The 27,022-nt window shown below is 39.3% G+C and overlaps 3 protein-coding genes across 3 annotated transcripts; all 3 read left to right on the forward strand.

The window, feature by feature from the left end:
- The first annotated feature begins 254 nt into the window (after window positions 1-254).
- hdac8 (histone deacetylase 8) lies at window positions 255-18,175 on the forward strand. The gene is made up of 11 exons (XM_057339300.1): window positions 255-446; window positions 704-756; window positions 909-1,039; window positions 1,929-2,070; window positions 2,623-2,735; window positions 3,052-3,129; window positions 3,917-4,025; window positions 4,130-4,302; window positions 4,692-4,786; window positions 12,296-12,401; window positions 17,319-18,175. Exons 1-11 carry the CDS (start codon window positions 336-338, stop codon window positions 17,339-17,341), a joined length of 1,134 nt encoding a protein of 377 aa, XP_057195283.1. The 5' UTR covers window positions 255-335; the 3' UTR covers window positions 17,342-18,175.
- Window positions 18,176-20,215: 2,040 nt separating this feature from the next.
- Window positions 20,216-23,376, forward strand: cited1 (Cbp/p300-interacting transactivator, with Glu/Asp-rich carboxy-terminal domain, 1). Its single transcript, XM_057339313.1, has 2 exons — window positions 20,216-20,423; window positions 21,843-23,376. The coding sequence occupies exon 2, from the start codon at window positions 21,856-21,858 to the stop codon at window positions 22,321-22,323; it is 468 nt and encodes a 155-aa protein (XP_057195296.1). The 5' UTR covers window positions 20,216-20,423; window positions 21,843-21,855; the 3' UTR covers window positions 22,324-23,376.
- Window positions 23,377-24,055: 679 nt separating this feature from the next.
- Window positions 24,056-27,022, forward strand: rps4x (ribosomal protein S4 X-linked). The gene is made up of 7 exons (XM_057334648.1): window positions 24,056-24,102; window positions 24,569-24,646; window positions 24,746-24,926; window positions 25,746-25,843; window positions 25,936-26,107; window positions 26,196-26,353; window positions 26,866-27,022. Exons 1-7 carry the CDS (start codon window positions 24,100-24,102, stop codon window positions 26,965-26,967), a joined length of 792 nt encoding a protein of 263 aa, XP_057190631.1. The 5' UTR covers window positions 24,056-24,099; the 3' UTR covers window positions 26,968-27,022.

Consider the following 27,022-nt stretch of genomic DNA (forward strand, 5'->3'; position numbering starts at 1 on the left):
CACTAAAGATTTTTTGTCGTATAATGCATAATGATATATTTCGGTCCAGTGCCTAGGGGTCCTTTACACTCTTTATAATTCATTCATAATCCGCACCTGGCGTAATGGATTACATTTTTAATAAACTAGTACGGTTTCTACAGTCTTCCAGTTTTTGCATTTTTTAATTTATGGTGAGTCGAGGTAACTAGCGAGTGTCCATTCCTCCTTTTATTTTAAAATTCGAACTTTTAATTTGAAAAAGGGACCTTTATTGTTGTAACGTTCTTTATAATATTAGCAAGAGCTCGTTGAAACGCTCTGTCTCGATTTGATTTTAAAAGCTTGATTTTTAAATGTGTGATAAAGGAGACAGTAATGATGATAAAAGAAATCTCAATGTGGTGTATGTTTACAGTCTGGAGTACATCCAGACATGTGACTCGCTGTCTAAAGTACCAAACCGGGTGAGATGAGCTACAACTCACACACTTCCAAAACAACACATTTGGGTTCAGGCGTACTAATACAGTTTTATAGTAAACCACGTTACATATAGAAAATGATTGAGATGACGTTTTTAACTACTTTGGAGTTAAAATTACATCAATATACAGTAGCTGTCATTTAGTACATTACCATTATATGTTTGAACATAGTATCATGCCATAGTACGTTTTATATGGGCTTGAATGAATAAAAATACGTGGTTGTTTTTACACAGGCCAGTATGGTGCATTCATTGATTGAGGCATATGGCTTACTGAGCTACATGAGGTATGTCAAAAACATGGTTTGTATTTTTTCTTTTTTCAAAGCTTCTTGAGGAAGACCACATTTCATGACTTAGTTTTTCTGGTATTTAACATGTTGATCATGTTAACTGATGTTTATTTTGTTGAACATGTTGTGTGTTTGTTACTGTTCAGTGTGGTGAAGCCTCGTGTGGCTTCATTGGAGGAGATGGCCGTGTTTCACACAGACTCGTACCTACAGCACCTGCACAAGATCAGCCAGGATGGAGACAATGATGATCCCCAGTCAGTTGACTTTGGCCTGGGTAAAAAGTTTTCAATTAAGCAAGTCCGGTTTGTCGTTGATTTAGTTCACTCAAAAATGAAAATTCTGTCATCATTTACTCACCCTCTTGTCATTTCAAACCTGGATGACTTTCTTCTGCCTAACACAAAAGAAGATATTTTGAATAATGTTGGTAACCGAACAACACCTGTACCCATTTACTTCTATTATATGGCCACAAAACCAGTGGGTACCAAATACCAATGGGTACAGCCATTGTTCGGTTACCAACATTCTTCAAAATATCTTCTTTTGTGTTCTGCAGAAGGAAGAAAGTGGTACAAGTTTGAAATGACAAGAGGGTGAGTGGATGTTGACAGAATTTTTATTTTTTGGTGAGCTATCCCTTTAAATTTGAAATTCCTTTCTAATATCTCCCACTTTTCTAAAATGCCTTTCCACTAGAAATGTCTATATGCTTGATTTTATGCGCCTGTTGGTGCACCTGAAATAGCCAAATCTACTTAAAGGGGGTGTCATCACACTTCTATCCATTTGGTGTATTTGCCAAACAAGTAATATAATTTTCATCACTGCAGTTCTCTCTTGCTAACAGCAGTGGGCAGTATTATGTTTGAAACTTGCTCAGACATTTGCGTTTTCACTGCCTCTGGTCCATGAGTAATTTAAATACCTGGCAAACTGACACTTCAGACCTATCTCCAGGGATATAAAATAATGTTATTGTTTTTGAAGGGGAAATAAATTTCTTGCCAAAGGATCTATTTTGAATTTAGCTCTGTGTTTATTGTTCTTTCTCACTCTCTTACTCGGACGCTCACAATCTGTCTTTCCTCTCTACACCCCATCCCATTGTCTCTCTCTCTCGCTGTTATCAACCGTCCCTCATGTCCGCCTCTGTTGTTCAGGTTATGACTGTCCGGTGGTGGAGGGTATTTTTGAGTACGCGGCTGCCGTTGGAGGTGCCACTCTGACTGCTGCCCAGAATCTGCTGGATGGAAAGTGTGATGTGGCCATCAACTGGGCCGGAGGGTGGCATCACGCCAAGAAGTAATGCAGCACAACAGGCCGTGTGCCCACCTTGTGTTTCACCTTCGCATCATTGAGATGCCAGTGTCCTCTTTGGCATAAGCAAATGGAAGATTTGCTTGGCTTGATGTTGAAATGGCAAAGTTTTCATTTAGATGGTACAGTTTGTTTGTGGAAGGCTACAAACAAGGGCCAAGTGTTCTTTAATATATAGTATAATGTAAAAAATATAAAAAATGTATTTAAATACTTGAGCCTTACTTAAGTGTATAACTCTCTGAACAAAACCAATGACATTTTTTTAAAATAAATGTAGCACAAATAGTGTCATAGTTAATATATAATAGTTGAATATGTTTGTAATGTTTCATGTAGACAGAAATGATATAAATAGACAAAAAAATACGTTGGACACTTTGTTGTTCAATATTAGTGGAACTTGTCCATAGTTGAAGTGATCTGCATATCTTACGGGTGCACTGTATGTGTCAGAAACATTTCTAGGATGTTGTTTAGTGGGTCACTGGAGCAGCTGATTTTGTGTGTGTGTGTGTGTGTGTGTTGTTGTATAAGGGACGAGGCATCTGGGTTCTGTTATGTGAATGACGCTGTTCTTGGAATCCTCAAACTGCGGGAGAAGTATGAGCGAGTTCTCTATGTGGATGTGGACCTTCACCATGGAGATGGTAACAACACTTCCCTGTTAATAAGAGCCTTTGTAACCATAACGATTTTTTTGCCTTCCCCCATGTCCACAATAGATGTTTAGTCAGTCTCCTAAATCTGGTTTGACATCAGTGTTAAATGTTTTGTGTTTTGTAGTAACTTAGGTTTCTGTTTTTATACTGAGCATTTACCAATTCTAGTTATTATTCAATCTGAACCAAAATCGTGTTTGGATGAAGTCTCCGGGTTCACAGACACTTATGCTAAACTCAGACCTGATATAATATCCTTCCTTCAAGCTCTGTTAAGCGGACGTCTGCATTGTTTCCGCCCCAGGTGTGGAAGACGCTTTCAGCTTCACCTCCAAAGTTATGACAGTGTCTCTGCACAAGTTCTCCCCTGGCTTCTTCCCAGGTTAGTCCAGCATGCCTCTACGCCTCAGTGAAGATCAGCACGCCTTTTAATTCCCTTAATTGACAGTCATGTTTCAAGTCATGCCAGAGTTGGAGCTGCAGGCCCCACTCTGGTGCCCAGAGTCTGATTACCCAGCTGATAACAAAGACGGGAGCTCGGCAGCTTCTTGGAGATGCTGAAAGACACTTCAGTAGTGTAACAATAAAGCTTGTGAGCGTAGCCGGACAAGTGCTGTATAGAGGCAAAAAATCAAGATATTGTGGGGTTTATTATTTTGAGGGGTTTTATCTTTGTTGACTTAAAGTGATGGTTCACCCAAAAATCTAAATTATGTCGTCATTTACTCACTCTCTTGTCATTCTAGTTAACACATTTTTTTAAATTATATTTTGTGTTCTGTGGAATGGAGAAAGTCAAACAGGTTTGAAATGACAAGAGGGTGAGTAAATGATGACAGAATTTTCATTTTTTGATGAACTAAACTAAAGAGTTGCCAACTGACCTTGACCAGGTCATTAGTTAGAAAAGTTAACTTTGACTTTGACAAGACATGTGCGCAACCGATAGGTCGTATGAAAATTCATATCAATCATTTTGTCCTCCTCATATGTCATACATCTCATATGATCATTCCCTTTAACAATTTGTTTGGCCTTTTTAGCTTCATTAGATAATAAACTGAAGACACCACAGAAATATACAGAAAGAGGCCAAGGTTCTTCAGACTCTGGTCGATGCACAGTTCACTTGGCTAATGGTCTCGGCATACGTATCATTTCTTTTCCAGGTACAGGTGATGTGAATGACACTGGGTTGGGTAAAGGACGTTGGTACGCTGTCAACGTTCCCCTTGAGGATGGAATCCGTGATGATCGGTACTGCCAGATATTCACCAGGTCTGTGAAGTTTTAATAATCGCTGCCATCTGCTTTGTTATTTGAGCATGCTTGACTGGGCATATAATACAGTAATCTCATGTCTGGTTTGGTTTTTCTCACAGCGTGATGCAGGAAGTAAAAGCATACTTTAACCCTGAAGCGCTTGTGATGCAACTGGGAGCGGACACCATGGCGGGCGACCCCATGTGCTCCTTCAATATGACTCCCGTTGGAGTCGGAAAATGTCTGAACTATATTCTCGACTGGGAGTTACCTACTCTAGTACTTGGAGGAGGTGGGTGTAATTGAATTGATTGAATTGTATCATTTTCTCAAAAACATTAAATAACAGACAGTTTAGGCAATGATGCCTTGGTTTGTTCCCCCTCCATGCCTTAACGCTGCCAACTCCCTCTTCTGTCATTGTTGCCAACTTGCAGTCTTGGCCAAAAAGTTTATTAGTGTGCTGTTACGGGCAAGGGGGGGTTAGTCTGAGAGAAGAAAGTGAACTTTTGTGATTTTTGCCCATTTTGAAATGAGCTCTAAGCTGTAGACCTGCCTAGCCAAGCACTAGATGAAAGGTAGTAATTACACTCGTACAATGAAGCCCTTTTGCTGACTTCAATCCTCTTTCTCTTTCGGTCTCTGTATATACAACACTCTCTCGCATTCTCTCTCTCTCAGGTGGCTATAACCTTGCCAACACTGCCCGCTGCTGGACCTATCTAACAGGGACCATCCTAGGACAGTCTCTGTCTTCTGAGATCCCAGACCACGAGGTGAGACCAAGATGTCTTCTTTCAGCAACTATCTAAAACCTCACTCTTCCATCGCTGCTGAGTCACCCGCTCTAATCAAAGATGCCCGGGCACCTCTCAATAACCGGGTTTGTTTTCATGTGATTCAGGAGCAGGGAGGCGGGTGCGTGCGTACGCAGCCGGAGGGGTCTTAACAATACCACTCTGTCCCTGCAGATTGACTAAGAGGGACTCGTGCTTTTCTTCCTTCAATTGTTTATTCCTCGCTCTTCTCTTTCCTTAGAGAATTAGAATGTGTGTACTTTTTCTGCGAGAGAGCCCTTTAAGGCCCGATTCACATTTCGCGTCTTTTCTGTGCCCATATACGTTATTTTAAATGTAGAAGCGTGGCAGGCGCGCGGAAATAGGGGGTGGCGCGGTTGCGACGCGCATGCGGTGCGACGTGCTCTTTTTTTTTCAGGCGCATCGGTGCCACATCGAGATGAAAAAATGTCAACTTTTCAGAAAGCCGCAAGCGCACAGCAGGTCATGTGACAAGAACCAACCAGCCAATATAGACAAGCTCAATGAAGATGGAGACACAGATGATCACACCATAACTAAATCTTGTAGCAGAGTTATTGCAAGGTATTTTCAGTGCATGTAATCCATATATCCTTTGTTTATACCTCCTCGTCTCAACGGCTATCGTGGCCCATGGTTGCTTAGCGACGACAGACGCCAGGAGAGCGCAAAGTCCAGGCGCTTCGGAAAAAAGGAGAACGCAGTGCAGCTCGCGTTTTCCGTGCGGTTTTAGACGCGAAATGTGAATCGGGCCTAAGAGCTTCATTTTGAGGAGCTTCAGAGAAGAGATGAAGGAATGGAAAGCCTTGCGGTTGGTCAGGGAGAGTTTGATATCGCTCTTTTCTTTTGGCTCACAAAGAAGGTCTTTTAATGTTTATAGAGAGCGCTTTCATGGACACCACCATGAAAGATGCTGTTGTTTCAGCTGACATGACCTCCTGCGTCGCATTGACCTATGACCTCTCAACAGGGCCAGCGACCAAAATAAGGCAACGGAGAGTATCATCTTAGAGTTTAGTAATGACATTGCTGGTGATGATGATGAATGCTTTATTAAAGCAGGAGAGATTTTTTTCTTTTTTCTTTATATTATCAAGACGTATTTATGAGCCTTTATAGATTAAATATGGTGTATACTCTGTATGTATGATGTAACAGGAAGAAAATGAGTGGGCTTTATTGGTTTTATGAAGTGATGCTTATTGGGGTCAATGTATGTGCAAAATGTGTTGTAAAAGCATTACTTTCACACATACTAAGGGTTAGGCCTTTTCATGTACCACAATGGACATGAGTGAAACCTTAAAGGAGCAATGTGGAGATTTTAGCAGCATCTAGTGGTGAGGTTGCAAATTGCAACCATGGCTCACTCCACCCCTCCCCTTCGAAGCACTACGGCAGCTCTCAGATGACAAAAATGGTGACGCGTTTAAGTGCAGTTAGTCTGTTTACTAGGGCTACTGTAGAAACAACATGGCGAATTCCATGTAAGGGGACCTGCAGTGTATGTAAATAGAAATAGCTCATTCTAAGATAATAAAAAAATAACGCTTCATCATGTAAGGTCTTTATACACGTCTGAAGACATAGTTAAGTGTGTTATATTGCATTTCTGTCAATAGATCCTCAAAAAAAGTACACACAGGATCTTTAAAGGGATAAATCTTTCGTCATTTGATTACCCTCGTGTCATTTCAAACCTGTATGTCTGTCTTTCTTCTGCAGAACATAAAAGATATTTTGAAGAATGTTGGTAACCAAACAACATTGGCCCCTATTTACTTTCATTGTATAGACACAGAAAAAAAGAATCATAGGCATGTTTTGAACCTCATGAGGGTGGATAAATAATGTCAGAATTTGTATTTTTGGGTGAACTATCACTTTAAATTGTGTACATTGTCATGGAGATTTGTTTTCTAAATGAGTTATATTTGTTATACGTGACCCTGGACGACAAAACCAGTCTTTATGGGTCAATTTTCAAAATTGAGATTTTTACATCACCTGAAAGCTGAATTTTCATTTTTTTTTCAAGCTTTCTATTGATGTATGGTTTGTTAGGCTATGTCAATATCTGACTTGGATACAACTGGTTAAAACTCTGGGGGTGCAAAAAATCGAAATATTGAGAAAATCGCCTTTGAAGTTGTTAATCAGAGGCGCTGTAGCAGGCCATCTACTCACAAAAATAAAGTTTTTATATACAGTATTTAAGGTAGGACATTGACAAAATATCTTCATGGAACATGATCTTTACTTAATATCCTTAATGATTTTTGGCATAAAAGAAAAATGTATAATTTTGACCCATACAAAGTATTTTGGGCTTTTACTAAAAATGTTCCTGTGCTACTTAAGACTGGTTTTGTGATCCAGGATTTGTTTTAGAGAGCTTTCTCATTTATATTCTATTCTATTGACTGCTAACAGGGGTTGATGCTAACAGGGCTTTAGTTAGCGTCTTAAAATGAACCCCATATGATGGCCATATGAATCAACCCTCTCTAATTTCAACTGTCTTTTTATATTTTGAGTCTCAGGATCTCACCATCTCCTTCCCATTCCTCTTCAGTCTCTCTCTATAGCGGTTCTCTTTTTATTGTCCCCTCGATCAGCTTTTCAAAGCATGAAACTCTCTTCTCCTCTTATAGAGAGAGGACCCCCCCAATCTCCTCTACACCACCGCTGTTATTGTGTGTCCATCCAGGCCAAACAAAACACTATTTAACTGTAGTGTGAGTCCATAAGGACAAAGAGGAGAGAGATGAAGAAAAAGAGAGATAAGGCTGTTAAAAGACAGAGAAGCATCCACCAATGGGGGCATAAAAAAGTTTGAAGAGTATTTGAGCATAGAAGAAGCTGGGAAAGGAGAGGTGAAACAAGAAGCACTTTGTACCTGCGCAATCTCTCGTTCTCCTTCAGCCAGTCCAGCTGCTGAGACTCAGAGGCGGCTCAGTCTGGGTTCTGCCCTGCCAGGACAGCAAACAATGAAGACAGAGTGAAGTGGAAGCACACAACGAACTCATTCAGGCCCTGTCACACACACACACGCACCCACACAGACAGATGAAAAACCAGGGTAGTATAGACAGTACTCTCATATGGGGGAACAGAAACGCAGGGGATTTTATTTAGACATCAATGGTTTGTCTTGAAGAATCATAATTTGGAAAGTCTGGTGTTGTATTTGACAGTCTGTACAAAGTTTTGAAAGATTCAAAGAATTTATACTTTAGGAAATCATTATGCAAATAGGTACGTTATAGATGTCTCTGCACATTTAAAGGGATAGTTCACCCAAAAATAAAAATTCTGTCATCATTTAATCACGCTCTTGTCATTTCAAATCTGTATGACTTTCTTTCTTCTGCAGAACACAAAATAAGATATTTTTAAGATTATTGGTAACCGAACAGCAGCGGTACCCATTGACTTGCATTGGTTTCATGTCCATACAATAGAAGTAAATGGGTACATCTGTTGTTTGGTTATCAATATTCTTCAAAATATTAAACAACATTGCCCCCCATTGACTTCCGTTGTATGGCCACAAAACCATCGAGACCATATCCTATTTTGTGTTCCACTGAAAAAAAGAGTCATAGATGTTTTAAAGCACATCAGGTTGAATAAATGGTGGCAGAATTTTTATTTTTCAGTGAACTGTCCGTTTATCTCTACACAAGTCATATTTAATTGTGCCTAAACCCTAAAGTGGAAAAAATTACTCTAAAGTGTAGTGGTTGTACAGTATGACAGCAAAGCTAAAATAGAAACCATAACATCCTCTGTGTTGGTTAACAGGGAAGGAAAGGCTAAATCAACAAAAAGTCCAAGTTGACGGTCAGTGTGGCTAGGCTGAGCACGTATGGCATTGTCCTGGTCGAATCTTATCAGCCAGCGGTAGGAAATTTGCAGTGTTTTTGTTACAGTGCTGTCATGGACGACTAGGCCTGTGGGTGGAAACGGCCCTCACCGCTCTGTGGCCAGTCAACAACTGTACATCCTCTCCTCCTTTTTAAGACTTTTTTAGCACAGTGAAATAACAAACAGCCAGCACTTTGCTTCCCCCCCCTGTAGTCAGCTAGTCAGATAGATAGTATATTTCTCTGTCTCACTCTCTCTCCTCCTATAGTTCATTTTTTGTTTTACAACGTTTCAATTGGAGGGTGGGTCGACTTACTAGGAATGGACAATCTGCATCATTTCCCTCAATTGTACGAGGAGTGTCTCCTAAGGCTGGTTCACAACAAACACCAACATATCAAACATTCTTGAGTCGGCTGCTGGATTTAGAACACTGGGAAACATAACTGTCATTTTCACACTGATCCAACAAAACCCAACCACAGCTAATGTTTGTTGGGACAGTGTGAAATCGCCTTAATAGACATATTCGAATGTATGTGCTTGCCAATGAGGAAGACAGGGGAACTCCACCCTTGATCCTAAACACAGTCAAAACACAGTCATGAGCTGGGCTAACACAGTTCATACACACGGTACCAAAACGACAGCAGTGGTTACGCTAGTCAAACACTGCTAAAAGGATTGTAAGGTCTTCTGTCTGGTTTGAATGGATTGAGGAGGGGTTGAAGACACCAGTGGGCTGAACAGGGAATGTTAAAGGGACAAATAGTGTGTGGGGTGAGTTTAGAAGAGGTTTGTGTGTATATAAGGTTGTTCAAGATAAGATGGGGGAATGTGAAACTGTTTTAGACAGGCAGGTTGCCCTTTAAATTGATTTTTATGGAGACCGAAAGGGACAGTTCACCCATAATGAAAAATCTTTCATCATTTACTCACCCTCATGTCATTCCGAATTTGTATGACTTGATTTTTTCTGCAGAACACCAATGAAGATATTTTGAGGAACGCTGGTAACCAAACAACATTGGACTAAATTGACTTTAATTGTATAGACAAAAACCACAAGACATTTTCTCAGTTTATTCTTTTGTGTTGCAGAAGAAAGCCATACACATTTGAAATGGCATGAGGCTGACTAAATTACGCACAAATTGTCTTTTTTTTGGGTGAACTGTCCATCTGTCATCATTTACTCACCCTCTTGTTATTTCAAACCTGTACTTTGTTTCTTCTGTAGAACACAACAGATATTTTGGAGAATGTTGGTAACCAAACAACGGCGGTACCCATTCACTTATATCGTATGTAAACATAAAAACCAATGCAAGTCAATGGGTACCGCCGTTGTTCGGTTACCAACATACCTTAAAATATATTCTTTGATGACAGAATTTTCATTTCTTTCCTTTCATTTTTTGGTGAACCTTTAATGCGCAGCAGGAAAGTTGGTCATTACAGTTCACATTGTCGTGCAGATAAGTACATGTCAGGATGTACAAGATATAAATATATGTATATGAGTTCTAAGCTGAGGGCTGTCAGATTTCCGTTACACCAGTTTAGTTTCCTGTGTTTTACCATTTGAGAATTTTCCATTACGTTTCAAAAAACATGATTGTCCTAACATGAGAAGTTGTTTCTTTAGAAATATTTCTTAGACATGCCCGTATGCACACACACACTTATTGGCTGCCAAGTTTTTCACACCGAGTTAGACAGGATGCTGCGAGTGCCAGTAGTGTTATGTTTGCATTGTCTGTTGTTTTGCCCTTTGAACCATGTCTGGTACTTCACTATATAGTGAGAGACAGACAGACTGTCAGCACAGGTTTGACTCATTACCGCCCACACATACGAATTATCTAGATGGGATGAATTTCAGCCATGGTGGATGCTATATGTATCCACTCATATGATTGACTTCAGAACGTAATAAAATATACCCTTAGCTCAGAAAAGCAGACTGAATGGGCTTTATGTAATGCAGCTGTGAGTTTCATAAAGCTTTCTTTTAGGATTTTTGATCCAACTGAATTCAACCTGAGGTGTTCCTTAACATCACCAGTCTGACCCATCACAAACGAATTGTTTGACACCCCAACAGCAATTTGTGTGGCCTCTCTATCATCCTCCGTGGGTGGAAAATTTGCCGTCGCGTCTGGGAAGTAGCTGGCTCCTAGAATTCCGGAGTTGAATAAATGCTGGAAATGAGCTTTGGGAAAGTCCATAATGGATTATGGGTGGTGTTGATGCTCATGGAGTCAAAGGTCAGAAAGTCAGGAGGTGAGACCTAAACTCACCTTTGTGATGAACTAAGATTCAAAGAGACAATGAAGGGCATAATTGAGTTTTTTTCTTGATCTGGAGTGGCTTGTCGAGTTGAGGAGGGAGATGTTGATCTTATGGTTATTTTGTTCGCCATCATTGCATTGATCTTGTTCACATCAAACATTTCAGTTTGTCATTACATTTCAGCAGGTTGATTATTTTCAATCATGGTTGTATAGAAAAGCATAACACACAAATACAAGTTATATAAAACAGCCTGTTTAAACATTCTCTTAATGTGGTCCAAACCAAACAATGCACAGAGAAGTGGACAGTGCTGTTTCAGATTAGTGATTGAGAAAGGTTGAGTTCACGGGAAAAACAAGTGGCGTGGTGGGGTGTCCTGTGTGTGTGTGTGTGTGTGTGTGTGTGTACTTATTAACACCAACAAGGAACTAATTCTGTGTGCATGTGTCCTAATTATTAAAGTGTGTATCAACCTCTTTCCGATCAAGAGTATGTGTGCATACTTAGAATGTAAAGACACACACGGTCACAAACTCATATGTTCTATAATCCCTAGCATGTTGCAGTGCATTGGGACCGGAGGTAAACCGGATAAACAAAGTCAAAGTAATTGAAAGCAGAGTCGGGCTAATGCATGTAACACACAGACACGCAAATCTCATGCTTGCCCAATTTGAATAGCAGATACCTTACCAACACAATGCAGACAGTGTTTTGAGCAAGGCAACGCGCTTGGCTGTATTTTTGGCTAACCCCCGTAGTTTCCATTTAAAAAAACATAACGCACTGCTAATTGTAATTCAGATGAAATTCACGATGGAGGAAACGTTGGCTTGCTTTCAACCCAGAGGGTCAAAACACTGATAGGAGCATAGCTATCCACTGAGAAAAACTTTATTTGAGTGTTTGGTGTGTGTGTGTGTTTGGATGAAAGTGTAAGTGTGACTAAACCTTCCCCAATATATTCAAATCTGTGCTGCATTCAAGCTAAGGAAAATATCACAAAACATAATTTGTTTTTATGAAGAAAATCTGGATCACATTTGAAGGTCATTAGTGAAGCTCTGCGATAAATGAATTTCTTTCCTATCTTAAGAAATGTTTGTATGACTTCAGCTGCCCGAGGCATCTATGCCAGTCACCATCGCCCGCATATTGTTTTGTCTAGCGTAACAGACTGTAAACAAGCTTTCGCATTGAACAATAGAAATATAGTCAAGAAATGTATCAGTATCTCTGAATCAAATAATCATCCTGCTCTTTTAATTATTTTTCTTTCATTCTTTATCCCTAATCCAGTACTTCACAGAATATGGTCCGGATTATTCCCTGGAGATTAGCCCAAGCTGCCGACCCGACCGTAATGAAAGCCAACATCTGGAGCGGGTCATCAGCACCATCAAAGGTAATCATCATGACAACATCCAGAATATCACCATACTCAAGAGCAGACCTGAAATCGTACCCCTTTCCTTAATACAGTGCCATTTCTACAGACGAAATAGCTTTTGTCCAATAGCTGGTTCATATGTTCAGTTTGGCCACCGTTGATGATGACGTGGTGTAATGCTTTTTCGTATGCCATTCATTTATCCATCAATCCGGCCAGCTGTCCCACCAGTATCCTGGAGAACTTTGCATCCACCCCCACTAGTGACCAGAGAGACCCACACACCAACCACAGTTGTCCCCTGCGACCGACTCTCCTCAGCCGTAGAAAAGAGAAACATATCTGTTTGATGTTCCCAGTCATCAGTAAACAAATAAGCAAAGCATTCCTAAGAACTTGAAGTTGAAGTCCCTAGGGAGAGGCCGAGATGAGAATGAGAACAGTCTAAACTAGGAACATTTGCACACATGTACGTGCAGGCCACCAGACACGCACATATCCGCACTTTTATGAGATGTCTCTCAAAACAGCATCTGGTTTGTCCCCTTGACCAAAGATTTTGTTTTTCTTCATAGATGTTAGAACGTGGCGTATTTTAGCACGGTCTTTGTTCGTGGATTCTGTGTGTGTATTTCATGACTTGATTCTTGTTTATTGGAGGTTGCCTTTTCACCTTCTCCAGGGATAATATTTCTTAAGACTAAAACAATGTCTCAAACTGAGAATGTTTGAAGAGATGCCGCTTGGATATAATAAAAAACGTTTTTTCCTCATTCAAGCAGCTATCTAATATACTAAAACCTGTCAATAAAACAGTAAAAGCAGTTTTCAGAGTATAAACACAAGGACATAACATGATTCACTTTAGTGTATTTTCCTGTAATTATACAAGTCTGCGTCTTACCCACAATCCCTTACTATACTGCATGGTGTTAACCGAATGAACCTAAAACGCTTGTGTAAAAGAAATAAGTGACAAGTTGTGGTCTCCTGTTCTCATCACCTCCCTCCTTATGGGATGAAGTTGACCTGTGGATAAGCACCTTTGACTCGTGCTCAGCCCGTGAAGTGTAACCAGCCACCAGAAGACAGAGATAACACATGTCAGTTCTCAGAGTCACAGCTGCTCCACCTTAACATTAGACAGCTCCTCTTTTTAGTGGCTTTTCAACTGTGACTAAACATTTCTCTTTGCGTTTGCTGATCTCCATCTTATTGATCTCTCTCTCCGGCCCCTGCTCTGGTTAATGTCTACTCCACTTACTCTTTCCGCGAAAAGGGCCTCAGATCTCTGCTGTTGACCAGAAGGTCCCTGAGAGGTCACAACCCCACCGTATGAGGAAGCTGTACAATCTGACATCGCCCATATAGCTGACACCTTTTAAAGTTGAGCTCAGTTAAAGTCAGATTCCCTTTCCCTCAGAACTTAATCTACAAACCTTTATCATCTAGACCTGTTTTCGATGTTGTGACTTTTATAAGACACTAGGTTGTTGTTCCATGAAAGCAGCGTAAGAGTGCTCGTCGAGTGTTAAACAAAACAGACCAAATTTAATTGTTTTGCCTTTTGTGTAATTCTCAGGTCTTAAACGCATTCAAACTTAGTGCATTATAATCATTCATTAAACAAGATCACATTTTGATCTTTTAACGATACAACTGATTTTCAGATTATATATTAGTAAACAACCATCCTACCATCCTTACGTTTCAGCTTTTTTATTTATATTTGCAAAATTAGAACTCTCCCTATTTCCGAGCCCATAAACAGTACACGACAAACACTGCAGTCTACAGGCAAACATGCTTATTTTCTGTGCCCGTGCGGTATGTGTAGCATGTGCCACATGTTTGTTGTATCCCACAGCCCCAGCAGCTAATTAAAAAGGGCTTAAGCGGCAGGCTGCTTAACTTCCTATACAGCAAAATTAAAATCTGATCACACAGGAGCACAGATCTTGGATCAGTTTAGCTTGTAACATCCTGAAGTTATGGGAGGCATTAGAGGGTGAAAACTGTAGTGTGGTCAGCTTTAAGAGATGACCATTTTACTAAAGATTAAATGTTGTTTGTTGCATGCATGCATGCATAACATCACATCACATCATCAGTTTTATGAGCGGCGACCAAGTCCTCTGGGAGCTCAAATTAGATTCTGTATGGCTGTTTAGATTAACCAATGCATCTATGTAGGCACTTTTGACTACTCTGTGGCTTCTGCAATGTTATATACAGGATTTACACTCATGCTTTTCACCACAATGTGTCCTAAATGTAATTTTAGGTTTTTTTTCAGCTTAGTTTTTAAAGAGGCGATTATCTGTCTCTCTTTTAAACATAAAGTCTTTACCTATTTTCAAAACAACAACATAAACAAATGTTACTGCGCATGCACGCTTTTGTGGCCCAACGTTAAAGTAATACTTCACCCAAAAATGAAAATTCTGTCATCATATACTCGCCTTCGAGTTGTTCCAAATGTGTCTAAATTTCTTTGTTCTGATAAACACAGAGAAAGATTTTTGGAAGAATGCTTATAACCAAACAGATCTCGCCCCCATTGACTACCATATTAGGAAAAATTATTTTAGCATTTTTTTGTTCTGTTGAACACAAAAGACGACATTTTGAAGAATGTAGGACAGCAAACAGTTCTGGGGCACTTTTGACTACCATTGTTTTTTTTCCTACTATGGTAGTCAATGGGGGTTAATATCTGTTTGGTTATAAGCATTATTCCAAATATCTTTCTCTGTGTCCATGTGAAGTATCCCTTTAACTTCTGATACACATTCGGAAAGAATCGAGTCCCTGTAGATTATCTCTGAGAACAAGCAAAAGAAATAACAAGTAAATAATTTGGTTAGCAAGTTAAAAGTATGTCTAGCAAGTATTATTTAGGGTTACCAGTCGAAGAACCATTACTTGGCTAAACTAAAAGTTAAACGACCCATTCTACAAATTGTTTATTAAATACAATTATTATACAATAAAATAATAATATAAATGAATACATTCATTTTATAAATTAAACACACACACGGGAAGTTAACTTCAGGCCAGGCGCGTGCGTCCAATGAAACCGTCTATAGAAAATCTAACCACAGGCTATATGGGTATCTTGTGTCAGAGCGTTGCATAGCATATCCAAACATTCATTCTTGTAAATAAAAAGATTGTCTCATGTATTTAGTTGTAATTGTTGTTTTGTGGATGAGGTGAGTGGAGACTTTTGGTCTAACTGGCTAGGTTTGTATTGAAGGAGGAAGTCATTATTTGTGATAAACATAGGCGCTGAATTATACCATCAAACTGACTTCTACAGGGTCATGTAAAGACTCCCGTATCGTTTTTCAACAAGCTCTGCTTCGGCTTTCAAATCAACAGCTCACATCAATTAAACTACATTCTAATTAGGACTCTGCTGTGGCACTCGCTTTTGTTTACGGCCTTATTTTAGTTGCATAAGAGAGTGTTTATGAAGGAAGGAAAAGCGTGCAGATGAGGAAACGCTTGTGGATGAGGAAACGCAAGCGCGTGATGAGCGCCAACCAAGGTGACGCGAGATATCTCTGCGGGCCTGAAAGCTCACAGTGTGTAACCTGCCCAAACATGAGCTGTTTTGATAATACACCAAACCATTTTTCCGCGAAGAACTGCGATTGATTAACGCAGGTAATAAATGGAGAGGCTTGCAGTTGTTACACATTAGCAGAGTTTTCAAGCACATCTGGGTAACATTTACGACACTCAGCCTCGCGTTATAAAACGCTGAGAGACAAAGAAGTGGAGAAAACGAGTGAACACCATACATGGTTGTTTTCAGTGATCCCGATCTGCGAATTCTAAGCAGTTTAGTGCATCTCAGATGGAAGGCTATGTAAGTTTCAAAAGTGGGTGTTAAATAGCGACTGTACTGTTTTCGCACGTTGTAGCCAACACCACTGGATATTGGATAACTGGATATTTTTGTTGATTCCATCCCTCAAAGAATCTAAATATGTCACTCACATGAGGCCTTTGGAAAAGCTTCACAAATTCATGAATATTTACTGGTTTTTCGACATTTTGACAATTCTTAAAGAAAGTCAAAGGAGCATGTTGTTTTGAAATATTGGTTTCTAATGCTACTGCAAGTGCATAGCTGTTGTCTGGTGCACTTTGAGATATTAAATCTCTCAGATCGAACGAACAGTGCAAACAGTTCCTTTAATTGTAACCAAAATTTCCTTCGGTGCCTCAAATTCAAACCGACTGCCATAGTTTCTCCTGGCAGCCCAAATGTTATCAAAACACCAGCTGGTGAGAACAAAAGGGACATCCTTTTTCAGTGCAACTGTGTAGTTTCTGTATGAATAGAAGGCACAATTACAATGCAAATTGTGGTTTGTAAATCCATGTAAATCGATTTAGATGAAGAAATATTTGAATAAGTCCGTGCTTCCACATGCTGTAGGATATCCTGCTCTTTCTCATTTGCTATGTGTCAGCTTCATTCAGGATCAGTGTCACTCTGACATCAGAGAGTGGTAAGTTCTGGTGCAGATGTGACAAACCATGCACAGCTGCGGATCAGCCTTTATCTTAAACCTTTTGTGAACACTTGCAATTTTCTCAATCTTTTCTGTCAGTAAATGCGGTGTATACTGTCAAACTGGACACATCAAAGCACACTTGTGGCTTACCCATCTGCTCTTTGAATAGCAAGACAAGATGTTTGAATGGTTTCTTTTTTGTGTACTGTATGTGCATGGCTGCATTGTTTCCCTGAGCATATATGATGAGGTCTGTATGTACCAGTGATTTACAACACATGAAATGATCTGCTTTCCCAACCATCCCCACCATCCACCTGGTGTCTCTGTGTCAGACATTGTTTTTTTGTTATTCATTTTTTGTATTCTTCTCTATCTCCTCCCCACTTGTTTACAGGGAATCTGAAGAATGTAGTTTAGGAGTGGGCTCTCGGCTCATGTTTCCAAATCAGACCCTGCTCCTCTAATGAAGACAGTATGTCGGAGTCATCGCCAGAGGGGATCTTGGAAAACATTACTTGAATGTTTCCAGGGAACATTTTTTTAAAAGCTTATACTGGCCAGTGTTGCCCCTATTGAGAGGGATTGGGTATTTGTTGAAAGGATATATTTTTCAAAAACCCTAAGCCAGATGAAATACAAAGCTCAAATGTAACATGTTTTGAGAGGGGTATGTCAAATATATCGTGCATGTTTGTTTGATCCTCTTTTTTAAGCTATATTTGACCTTTTAAAAGTAAGGAGTTGCTGCTCCTTATGCCAATGCAAATCTTTTGACTGATAGGGGTGTCCTGTGACGGATATACACAAAACATGGTTCACATGGGAAAGGTGTGTCAAAGTAGTTTGTGAATAGGCTAATTCACACTGAACCAACAAACATTTTTTGTTTGTTGGCATTTGTTGGATCATTGTGAGTTCCCACATTGTGACACCACTATTTGATAGAGCAAAGAACATTTAATACCGTAGAGTTAATGAATGACCTTTTCAGTTATTTTTAAGGAAAGGCTATTGGGTTATTAATTGATACTGTAAACTATGTAACGTTTAACTGTGATGGTTGTTTATGATTGGATGTGGGAAATTTAACTGACCAGTTTTTAAGTCATGGTTATGCACTGTCTTAGTTGCCTATGACATGCATTTTACTGCAATGTTTATTTTTCTGTGATCAGTCAAAAATGTTTTATGCCGTTTGTAAACTTTAAATTTTTATATAAATGCTTTCCTGTTATATATTAAAATGCAAAAAAGCAATTGTGTGGTATATTTTTTCGTTGCTCGTCCATTGACTCCTTGTTAAGTAATCTTTCACAAGTATGGGCTGCCACATGTGGAAGTCCTGTTCTTTTCAGCATGATCTTTATAGATTTCTTGGTTGCAAGGGTTTCTCTGAATGGCACACCAAGTGCGATTCATTAAGTGCTTTAAGAGATGGGGTTTATTGCATTTCAGTCCAATAAACTGACCCGTGCTACCAAAAGAGCACCGTAAAAGTAACAGAATTAAGTGTAGAGACGGGACTGATTTCAAGCGGCTCGCCTTATTAAAACCTTTATGCGTGTAGAACCAAACGCTTGGTCTTCCTGTTTTTCTTTTCTGCGTCGTTTGGAGGTTGCTTAACATTTAAATTTGATCAAATGCATATCTATTTAATAAAAAATGATTTTTATGGTAATGCATAATGCATACGTTTTAAATTTGAATAGAATGAGACAGATTTTTTATAAACTACATGAATTGTACAGCATAATCATCATTCGTCAGAAGAAACAGAAAACGGTCGAAAATCCCATTGCGTCCCTGGACTGGCTGACGTTGTTAATAGGCTGCTGGCACCTGCTGTACTTGTATGTTTGACATCCCAACGAAATTATGCAAAGTGTTCATCCGTCTATACCCTGAAGACGTGATCAACCTTTCACTCTGACGCCCTCACCGATCTTTTCGATCCCTTAATAAAACCGTAAATAATACTTAAGATACAGTTTTTTCCCTGAGTATCGGGCTGAATTGAATCATTCGAGGTGTCTGACCCATTGTTTCACACAAAAGAAGCCTATGACGTTCTTGAGGGGCATGTTAAAACCGTTTGTCTTATTTGCATAACGTTTCCCATAGGAGTAAAGCAAATCCCTGCTCCCTTTTACCCGTCACTTCCCTCCTAATCTACATGAGAAGTGTCTTCTTGAATGACGACAGATGTAGTCTTTAAACCCCTTTAAACGGAAAGAACCCAGCCGTTTCAATGCATGTCATACTTTTCTTTGACAATATTGATTAGAAACTCGGGACAAAACCCGCATTTCAATGGGAAACGGTTCCGTTCAACGGTTGGGATTGAACAGATTTTATCGCCACTGCTCCAGTTAATTTCTGAGATAAGAAATGCCAAATGTGATACGATTTATGTGACCTTGCATTTGAAAAACCTAGTCATTTTATGCGTTTTCTACATAAAAGATTCAAAGATTGAAATCATAGTAAAACTAATGATTGACATCAACATTTTATTTTATAATTATATTATGAGACTTCAGATTTCAGAAAGACAGGATCACGGCCATATTATCAAAATATCCACTATTAGTTTTATTGAACAGTGTTGTTTCGAAGCTGTATAGCCTTCAAAATAAAAATCTTGATTTTATGTTTTATTTGAAGTCTGCATATTATGTTTTTTATCTACTGTTCAATATTCGGCTTTGTCAGTGTTAATTGTCGCAGACTTAGAGAATTTATTTTACTGCCTTTGGTGTGTCTATGAATGACAATTATGAAATGGGCTATTATGGGAACAGTGATTAAAGTGTGTAGTGTGTGAATAGCGTACATCTGTCTTGCGCACGTTAGCAGGCTGAACATAAATTACGGATGTGGATCTATATTCATTTGTAGTGTAGACGTGAACAGAGTTTGCGCTGGGTACTGAGTAAAGGCCAAAACTATGCCCTACTTAAAAGTTAAACTTGAAAGTTTTTTCTTCAAAGCCTAACCCATATTATTATTCATTTTTATAATTATTTCCCTGAGTATTGAAACGATTGCATGGATCACAATGTTACTGATACATCCGATACGGGTTTTATCATCAAGTGTGCTTATTTATTGTTGATTAAAATTCCGAAAATGGATTAAATCTGACGAATGTTTCGTCTCTTAGCTCGTACCTGGCCCTTCTTGTCAGTCCGATTCCATCAAGACTCCATGTCATGTTTTAGAGCGGACTCGGATCTCTCTTGAGAGCGTAGAGTGTGTGTATTTAGGCTAATACCTTTGATTCAGTAACAGTTCATTGAGGGAGCTCTGCTGGAGCAGCACGGGAAAGCCTGGACACATTTCTCAAACTTCAGATTCGCATTTGTCCTTGGCAAATACAGCACAAGGCTTCTGGGTTTATTTTTACGCAGCTTATACTTTAAACATAAACATTTGTCTTGTTTTTTTCTTCATACTGGATGTGCAAAACGAACTCAAGTCGGCAAATTCTCCAATAAAGGCAAGTTAAGTTATTTGTCAAATAATTTTTTGTTGGACTGCATTTAAATGATGTAGTTTATATGGTTATCTTTCTAATTATATCGTATGTTTTAAATTATACTTCAAATTCTATCAGATGTTTAGCTCTTATGGTTGAAATATTGTTATTAAATATACCCATTATATAAGTCGGGTAATAATTATGCATTTGACAGATAGGCAGATACTATTAGTTTATTGCAAACATCGGCTATTGAAAAGTCAAGCCACAAATACGGAATATATTGCAGCTCTGTCTGTTTTCTCTATAATCAAGTGGCTGTATAGTGCCAGCTAAAAGTAATTTAAGTGAATACTGCTATGATACTAACAATGTTTCATCTTAATTGAGAACTAATTGACTAACTGTTTAGCTGATACAGACAACCTGCAACATCTTATTAAGTTCAACAGTCAGTTTGTGCCTCAAGCAATCAAGTGTTGCACCAAAACTTGAATTATTAGCTAACTTAAAGGGACAGTTCACCCAAATATAAAATCTCTGTCATTATCTATTCACCCTCATGTTGTTCACAAACCTGTATATGACTCTTTCTATTGCGGAATGAATAATGTTTTAATGGTTTTGTGTCCATACAATGGAAGTCAATGGGAGCCAATATTGTTTGGGTATCTTATCATGTGTTCTGCAGAAGAAAAAGAGTCACACAGGTTGGGAATGACTTGAAAACAAATAAATGATGAAAGAATTTTGCTCGAACTGTTTCTTTAAATTACAACTATACCTGCCTGGTAATTAGTCAATTTATGTAAGTAATGTTAACATTGATGTTTTCCCAAAACCACATTTTCTGTATTATTTCTAGTCTAATTAAGTTGTAAGCTTAAAACCATATTATATGTGACTGCTTACAGGCGATGAATACTGAGCACAATGAGCTAAACACAAAGATCTCGAGATGAATGCCCTACAGCTGTCAGTGTCTGGGTGTTCATTGCTGGAGGTCCGTTGCAGCTGCATGCCAGCCTTGAGCAATTATGCTTTATCTCAAAAAATAGACCTAAGTGGGGCTAGAGGAGAGGCACTTAATCATATGTGCTACACTCATTACTTTTCCTTTCATTGTGTATGTGTGTGCGCTTGGCTGTGCTTGCTCACAGACAAGCGACAGGCAAGGATATTGAGTCATAGGACAGTGTTACAGATTCAGTAATTCAGAGGGATTATGAATGGCTCATATTTACAGATTATCTTGTCAAATCATATGACTCGCATATTGACTGCAGAGCCATTGATAAACTTTTGTCTTATGATCTGTGAACCCTTAAGGTTCCTGGTGTGTTACATTGAAGTCTGAGCATTGTGACCTGACAAATTACATTTCCTTTCCGTGCTTATTTCTAAATGGCAGATCTTCATTGTAATTTTTTCCCTCAGGTGTATCCAGGAGATGAGCTCACTTTTGCTGTCTAGTTCCACCATGAAGGACCGCGACTCTCTCTCCCTTCTGCATTACACTGGTTCAGCCAAGACCAGCCCTCAGTTCTCCTCCACTGCCCTCCACCCCAGCTCTCCTGTGTTGGGAAAACCCCAGCCCTTCTGCCTGCAGTCTGGCCAGCATCTCTTAGCCTCCATGCAACTGCAGAAACTCAACAGCCACTACCAGAACCTGGCCGTATCCTCTGTAGCTACCACTGGACCCAGCAGAGCATACGGAACGTCTGCGTTGAGCCCAGGACAGATTGCTACCCCTGGGGCGGCACAGACACCTGGGATCATTGATTCGGATCCGGTGGATGAGGAAGTTCTGATGTCACTAGTGGTGGAGTTGGGTTTGGACCGGGCCAATGAGCTCCCAGAACTGTGGCTGGGTCAGAATGAGTTTGACTTCATTGCAGACGTACCAGCTGGCTGCTGACCCCAAAAATGTCTCTCGGCTTCTCACTAACGCTCCAAAGCAAAGTGTCCACTAAATTTGCCTTTGAAAAGAATATTTAAGTGTCAGGTTTGTACTGTTAAAAGCTGGTTGAAGATGCTTGCCGTTATGGAAACCAGACTAATGAACCTTAAAGAGCTGAAGACTTGATCCAAGTGAGACTCTTTTGTTTCCTCCTTTAAGTGGATGAAGAATTTTTCTCTGAGAAAGTTACCAGGTTTGAGATTTTGTTTGTAAAACATGACTAACCATACACCAAAAGGGTCTTGTGGCCAAGCCTTAAGATCCCAGAAGGCTATACATCCTAAGCCCTCTCACCACATTATGCTGCGTGATATTGAACTTTGCTCCTCAATGTAAGGCTGGAGGAAGAGATATTCAGTACATATAAAGAACAACAGATAAAAGTCAGATGGTTTTGCATGTGTGAAGAGGAAGGCAATTGTGATTGTGGAACTGGTGCACTCCGCTGAGGCTCTCCATCCAATAGAAAGATTCTCTCGAGAAGCCATGCCATCGCAAGCCTCATTGGTCAGAGAGGAATTCGACCCGCCTAAGCGTTTTCCATGGTTAAATATATTAATGAGAAACGTGTCTGTTTTCCCAACGTACAGCCTTGCGTCTGACGGGCTTTCTTTATTTAAATAAAAAAATGACATGCTTATTAAAAAGCTGCCTACAAGAGCTTTCATATATTTTCCTAAAATGGATATTTCTGTTTATTTTCATTGTCTTGTAGGCTGTATTGAATAAAGTAGTTTAAAGGTAATTTAGGCCTTTTCCACAATTTACAAGTATGTTAGACATTTTTTTTGCATGCTTAAAAACATTTGGATTACCATGTAAAGAGTGAGAGATTTTCTGTCTGAAGTTTCATTTATTTTGTTCTGTTTGGACATTTGTGATTTACTGAAACGTAATCAAAGATTTTTCGTTTAGCACTTTTCTTTCGACCATTTATTTTTCTACATAAGAGATTACCTATATTTAAATGTGTGTGCTTTTCTATTTTTGAATGTGAGAAAATAAAGTAAACAAAGCACAACCTTGTTTCTTTCTTTCACTCTTCCATTGTTGATACACAAATATTGAATAATTTATAGAGAAAAAATGAACAATTGCCAAATATTTGACAGCCTCACCTCAAGGAATAAAAGACAGTGTATCATGCTTTATAATAATGATGTGAGAATTAATAAAAAAAAAATCTAAATACCTTATTCACAAGAGAGCAAAGTCACTTCTCAGGCAATCAGTGATGTCTAACTGGTTAATACTGCCATCTCGTGGTTAATTCATTTAACACAAACCCACTTATTTACTGTAGGCATATCCTTCACGTGTATGGACCATGGACCCAATAAATGGGAGAATAAATAAATGAAACAATATTCTTTATCCGTGGGAAATGTTGAAATGTAAAAGAAGAAATAAAGACAATGCCACTAAATAATAGCTAGCCGCCCCTTACCAACAATGAAACAGCTGGTTATTTTAGATTTTCATGGAGGCCAATAACGATTGACGGATTTTATTGATATAAATAATTGTACTAATAAATACATAATTGACTCGAGACATGCAAAATAAAAATATATTTATATGAACGTGCGTACACATTGCTATACACCACCCCGCTAGATGGCAGACGCTCAAACGGATGATAATACAAAAGTTGGATTGTCCCTCTTTGCCACCGGTAGTTTAGTTTATCTTTCTCTGACAGGAAGTGCGTGGTCCTTTTCCGCAGACTCCAACATGGTGAGTGTGTAACATTCACGATTCCCTCCCGAAATAATCCACAATCATCAAGGTGTCAGCGAAGTAATATTTGGATATCTCTTCAAAATAGTTGTCTTTCACCCCATATAAGACGAGTGCTAAACATATGTCAGTGAAAATGACTCGATGTACTGTTTAAAACATTAACAGAAAACAATAGCCACAGTCACTCTCTCCTGCTAGCGGTAAAGTGTACTAGCTATTTATTTGTGGAGATATTTAACTCAGTTCAGTGACTTATGTCTAGTTCATAAATTAAAATGTCATTCGTATGTAACGCTGAAATATCGCGCGTGATGTATTAGCTAGCGGTATGTGTGCTAAAGGCCTTGCCTGCCCGAGTAAGATCTTCGCTACCAGGCACAGAGCTGTATCCTAACATGTGTATGCTAACTCGTTTACCACAATAAAATAACTGGACTAAACTGACCCTCGTCTAGTGCAGGCCCGTGGACCGAAGAAGCATCTGAAGCGCGTCGCAGCTCCTAAACATTGGATGCTGGACAAACTCACTGGAGTGTTCGTAAGTCTCGTTCTTCTAAGCAAATGTCAACAATTCCTCTGTTGTGGGTTCAATACAACTCTGGAAAGCTAAAGCCTTGTGCATATCGACTCTATTCAGGCTCCTCGTCCATCCACCGGTCCCCACAAGCTGAGGGAGTGCCTGCCCCTCATAATCTTTTTGAGGAACCGTCTCAAGTACGCCCTGACTGGAGATGAGGTCAAGAAGATCTGCATGCAGAGGTTCATCAAAATCGATGGCAAGGTCCGCACTGATATCACCTACCCAACTGGGTTCATGGGTGAGTTCTTTTTTTTAAAGTTCGCATTTATAACCAGTGTCTTTGCACAACTTTTTGTCTTTTCGAGAACCTGTGATAATAACAGTCCTAGGCTCTGCTGACATCTGAACTAAAGACTAGTACTTTTAGTTTGTTTCAAATCCTATAAATGTGGGATTGACTTCAGTTAGTAATATCAGCTAATTGCAACATTTCTATTATAATCCTGTGCATAAAACTGACGGGAATCAGAAGCAGTTGACTAGAACTGTTTTCACAGAAGCGTTTTCACTGTTCAATCTCAGAAATTGAACATTTCAGTTCTAGCTAGATGTAGTGTTACAGGATGTGAAATCCAGTAGGTCTATGCATTTTTTCTGTTGTAATCCGAATTGGCATTTGAAACAGTAATGCATCTGTTTGGCTACATTTGTCTAATTGTGATGGAAGCTCAATGCTTATTATTGCAACCACAATCTAATGTTTGTGATTCATTAAAATGGGGTTTAACCAGTTCTGTTAATTGGGCTCCTACAAGTATTATTGACTTGAATGCTAAAGGAAAATCTTTCTGGTCACTGTTTTGGCATGCTAGGTGTGTGAGGTGTATCTTTCCAGATGGCTGAACAACACATTGAGTGACTTAATCCCTCTGTGTTGTTATAACACTCTTTCACACAGTGTACTTTCCACTGCATCCATATTTCCTTTGCAAGTGCCAGCAGGGTGTAAATCTGCTGTGATTTATTGTCAAACTCAGGTGATGTGAGGAACGCGTTATAAAACATACGTTGGCATCAGAATGTGATTGTCATGTAATAACCAAATTGTTTTCTTCAGATGTGATCAGCATTGAGAAGACAGGAGAAAACTTCAGACTGATCTATGATGTCAAGGGACGCTTCGCAGTTCATCGCATCACAAACGAGGAGGCCAAGGTGAGATTGAAGGACTATCTTTCAGAAGTGAATTTTTGTACAGTGTTCAGGCAAAGATTGGCAAGTAAATGCTTGTTTCTGTACGCTTTTAGTATAAGTTGTGCAAGGTGAGGAAAATAATCATTGGCACAAAGGGAATCCCACATCTGGTAACCCATGATGCCCGCACCATTCGTTATCCTGATCCTCTGATCAAGGTCAACGACACTGTCCGTATTGACCTGGACACAGGCAAAATTACAGATTACATCAAGTTTGAAACGGGTAAGTGAACAGAAAGCCTTTAGTCTCTTCTGTTGTTTTTGTCTCTTGTTTGCATCACCTGACAAAGTATCCTTTCCTCTGTAAATAGGTAACATGTGCATGGTGATAGGGGGTGCTAACTTGGGGCGTATTGGCGTGATCACCAATAGAGAGAAGCATCCCGGCTCCTTCGATGTGGTGCACGTTAAGGACAGTACTGGCAACAGCTTTGCCACCAGGCTCTCCAACATTTTTGTCATTGGCAAGGTGAGTTGAGATCATACAAAAGTCAGTTTTGCCGTGATGTCTAAAGTAGGTTTTAAAAATCTTTATCCAATTAGATATATCTATTTGCCAGCAGTTGACTGTGTTACTATGCGCTTCTAAAATCTAAATCTTTGATCAAACTTACTGCGCTTACAAACTTACTAAATCAATGATTCATTTAAAAACGCTGTGCTGTTTTTACTTTCTCAAGAGTAATGCCGTGTTCAGTGCTGGTTAACACAAATATCTGTAGGTGCTCTAAACAACTGATGTGTACGGAGTTTCATTTTTTAATTTGTGTACTTTTTAAAGATGTGTAGTGATTTTCATGTGGGGGACATTCAGGGACATGTTTTTAAAAATGGGGTTATCGTCACTTATGTTGCAGAAGACACCATTAGTGTAAAGGCTAGTGGCATCATGTTTTTTTTGCATCAAAGTGTAAATGTGCAAGTCTCTTAATTTGCATAATCGACAGTTGATAACTTATAAATGCATGGCTCTCTCATCAGGGCAACAAGCCATGGGTGTCTATTCCTCGTGGAAAGGGTATTCGCCTGACCATTGCCGAGGAGAGAGACAAGAGACTGGCTGCCAAACAGAGCAGCAGCTAAGTCAAAAGATTTAGCACACATCTTGATTTCAAATAAATAAAAAACATTTACAACA

The sequence above is a fragment of the Triplophysa rosa genome, linkage group LG1, assembly GCF_024868665.1.
Source record: "Triplophysa rosa linkage group LG1, Trosa_1v2, whole genome shotgun sequence".
Lineage (NCBI taxonomy): Eukaryota > Metazoa > Chordata > Actinopteri > Cypriniformes > Nemacheilidae > Triplophysa > Triplophysa rosa.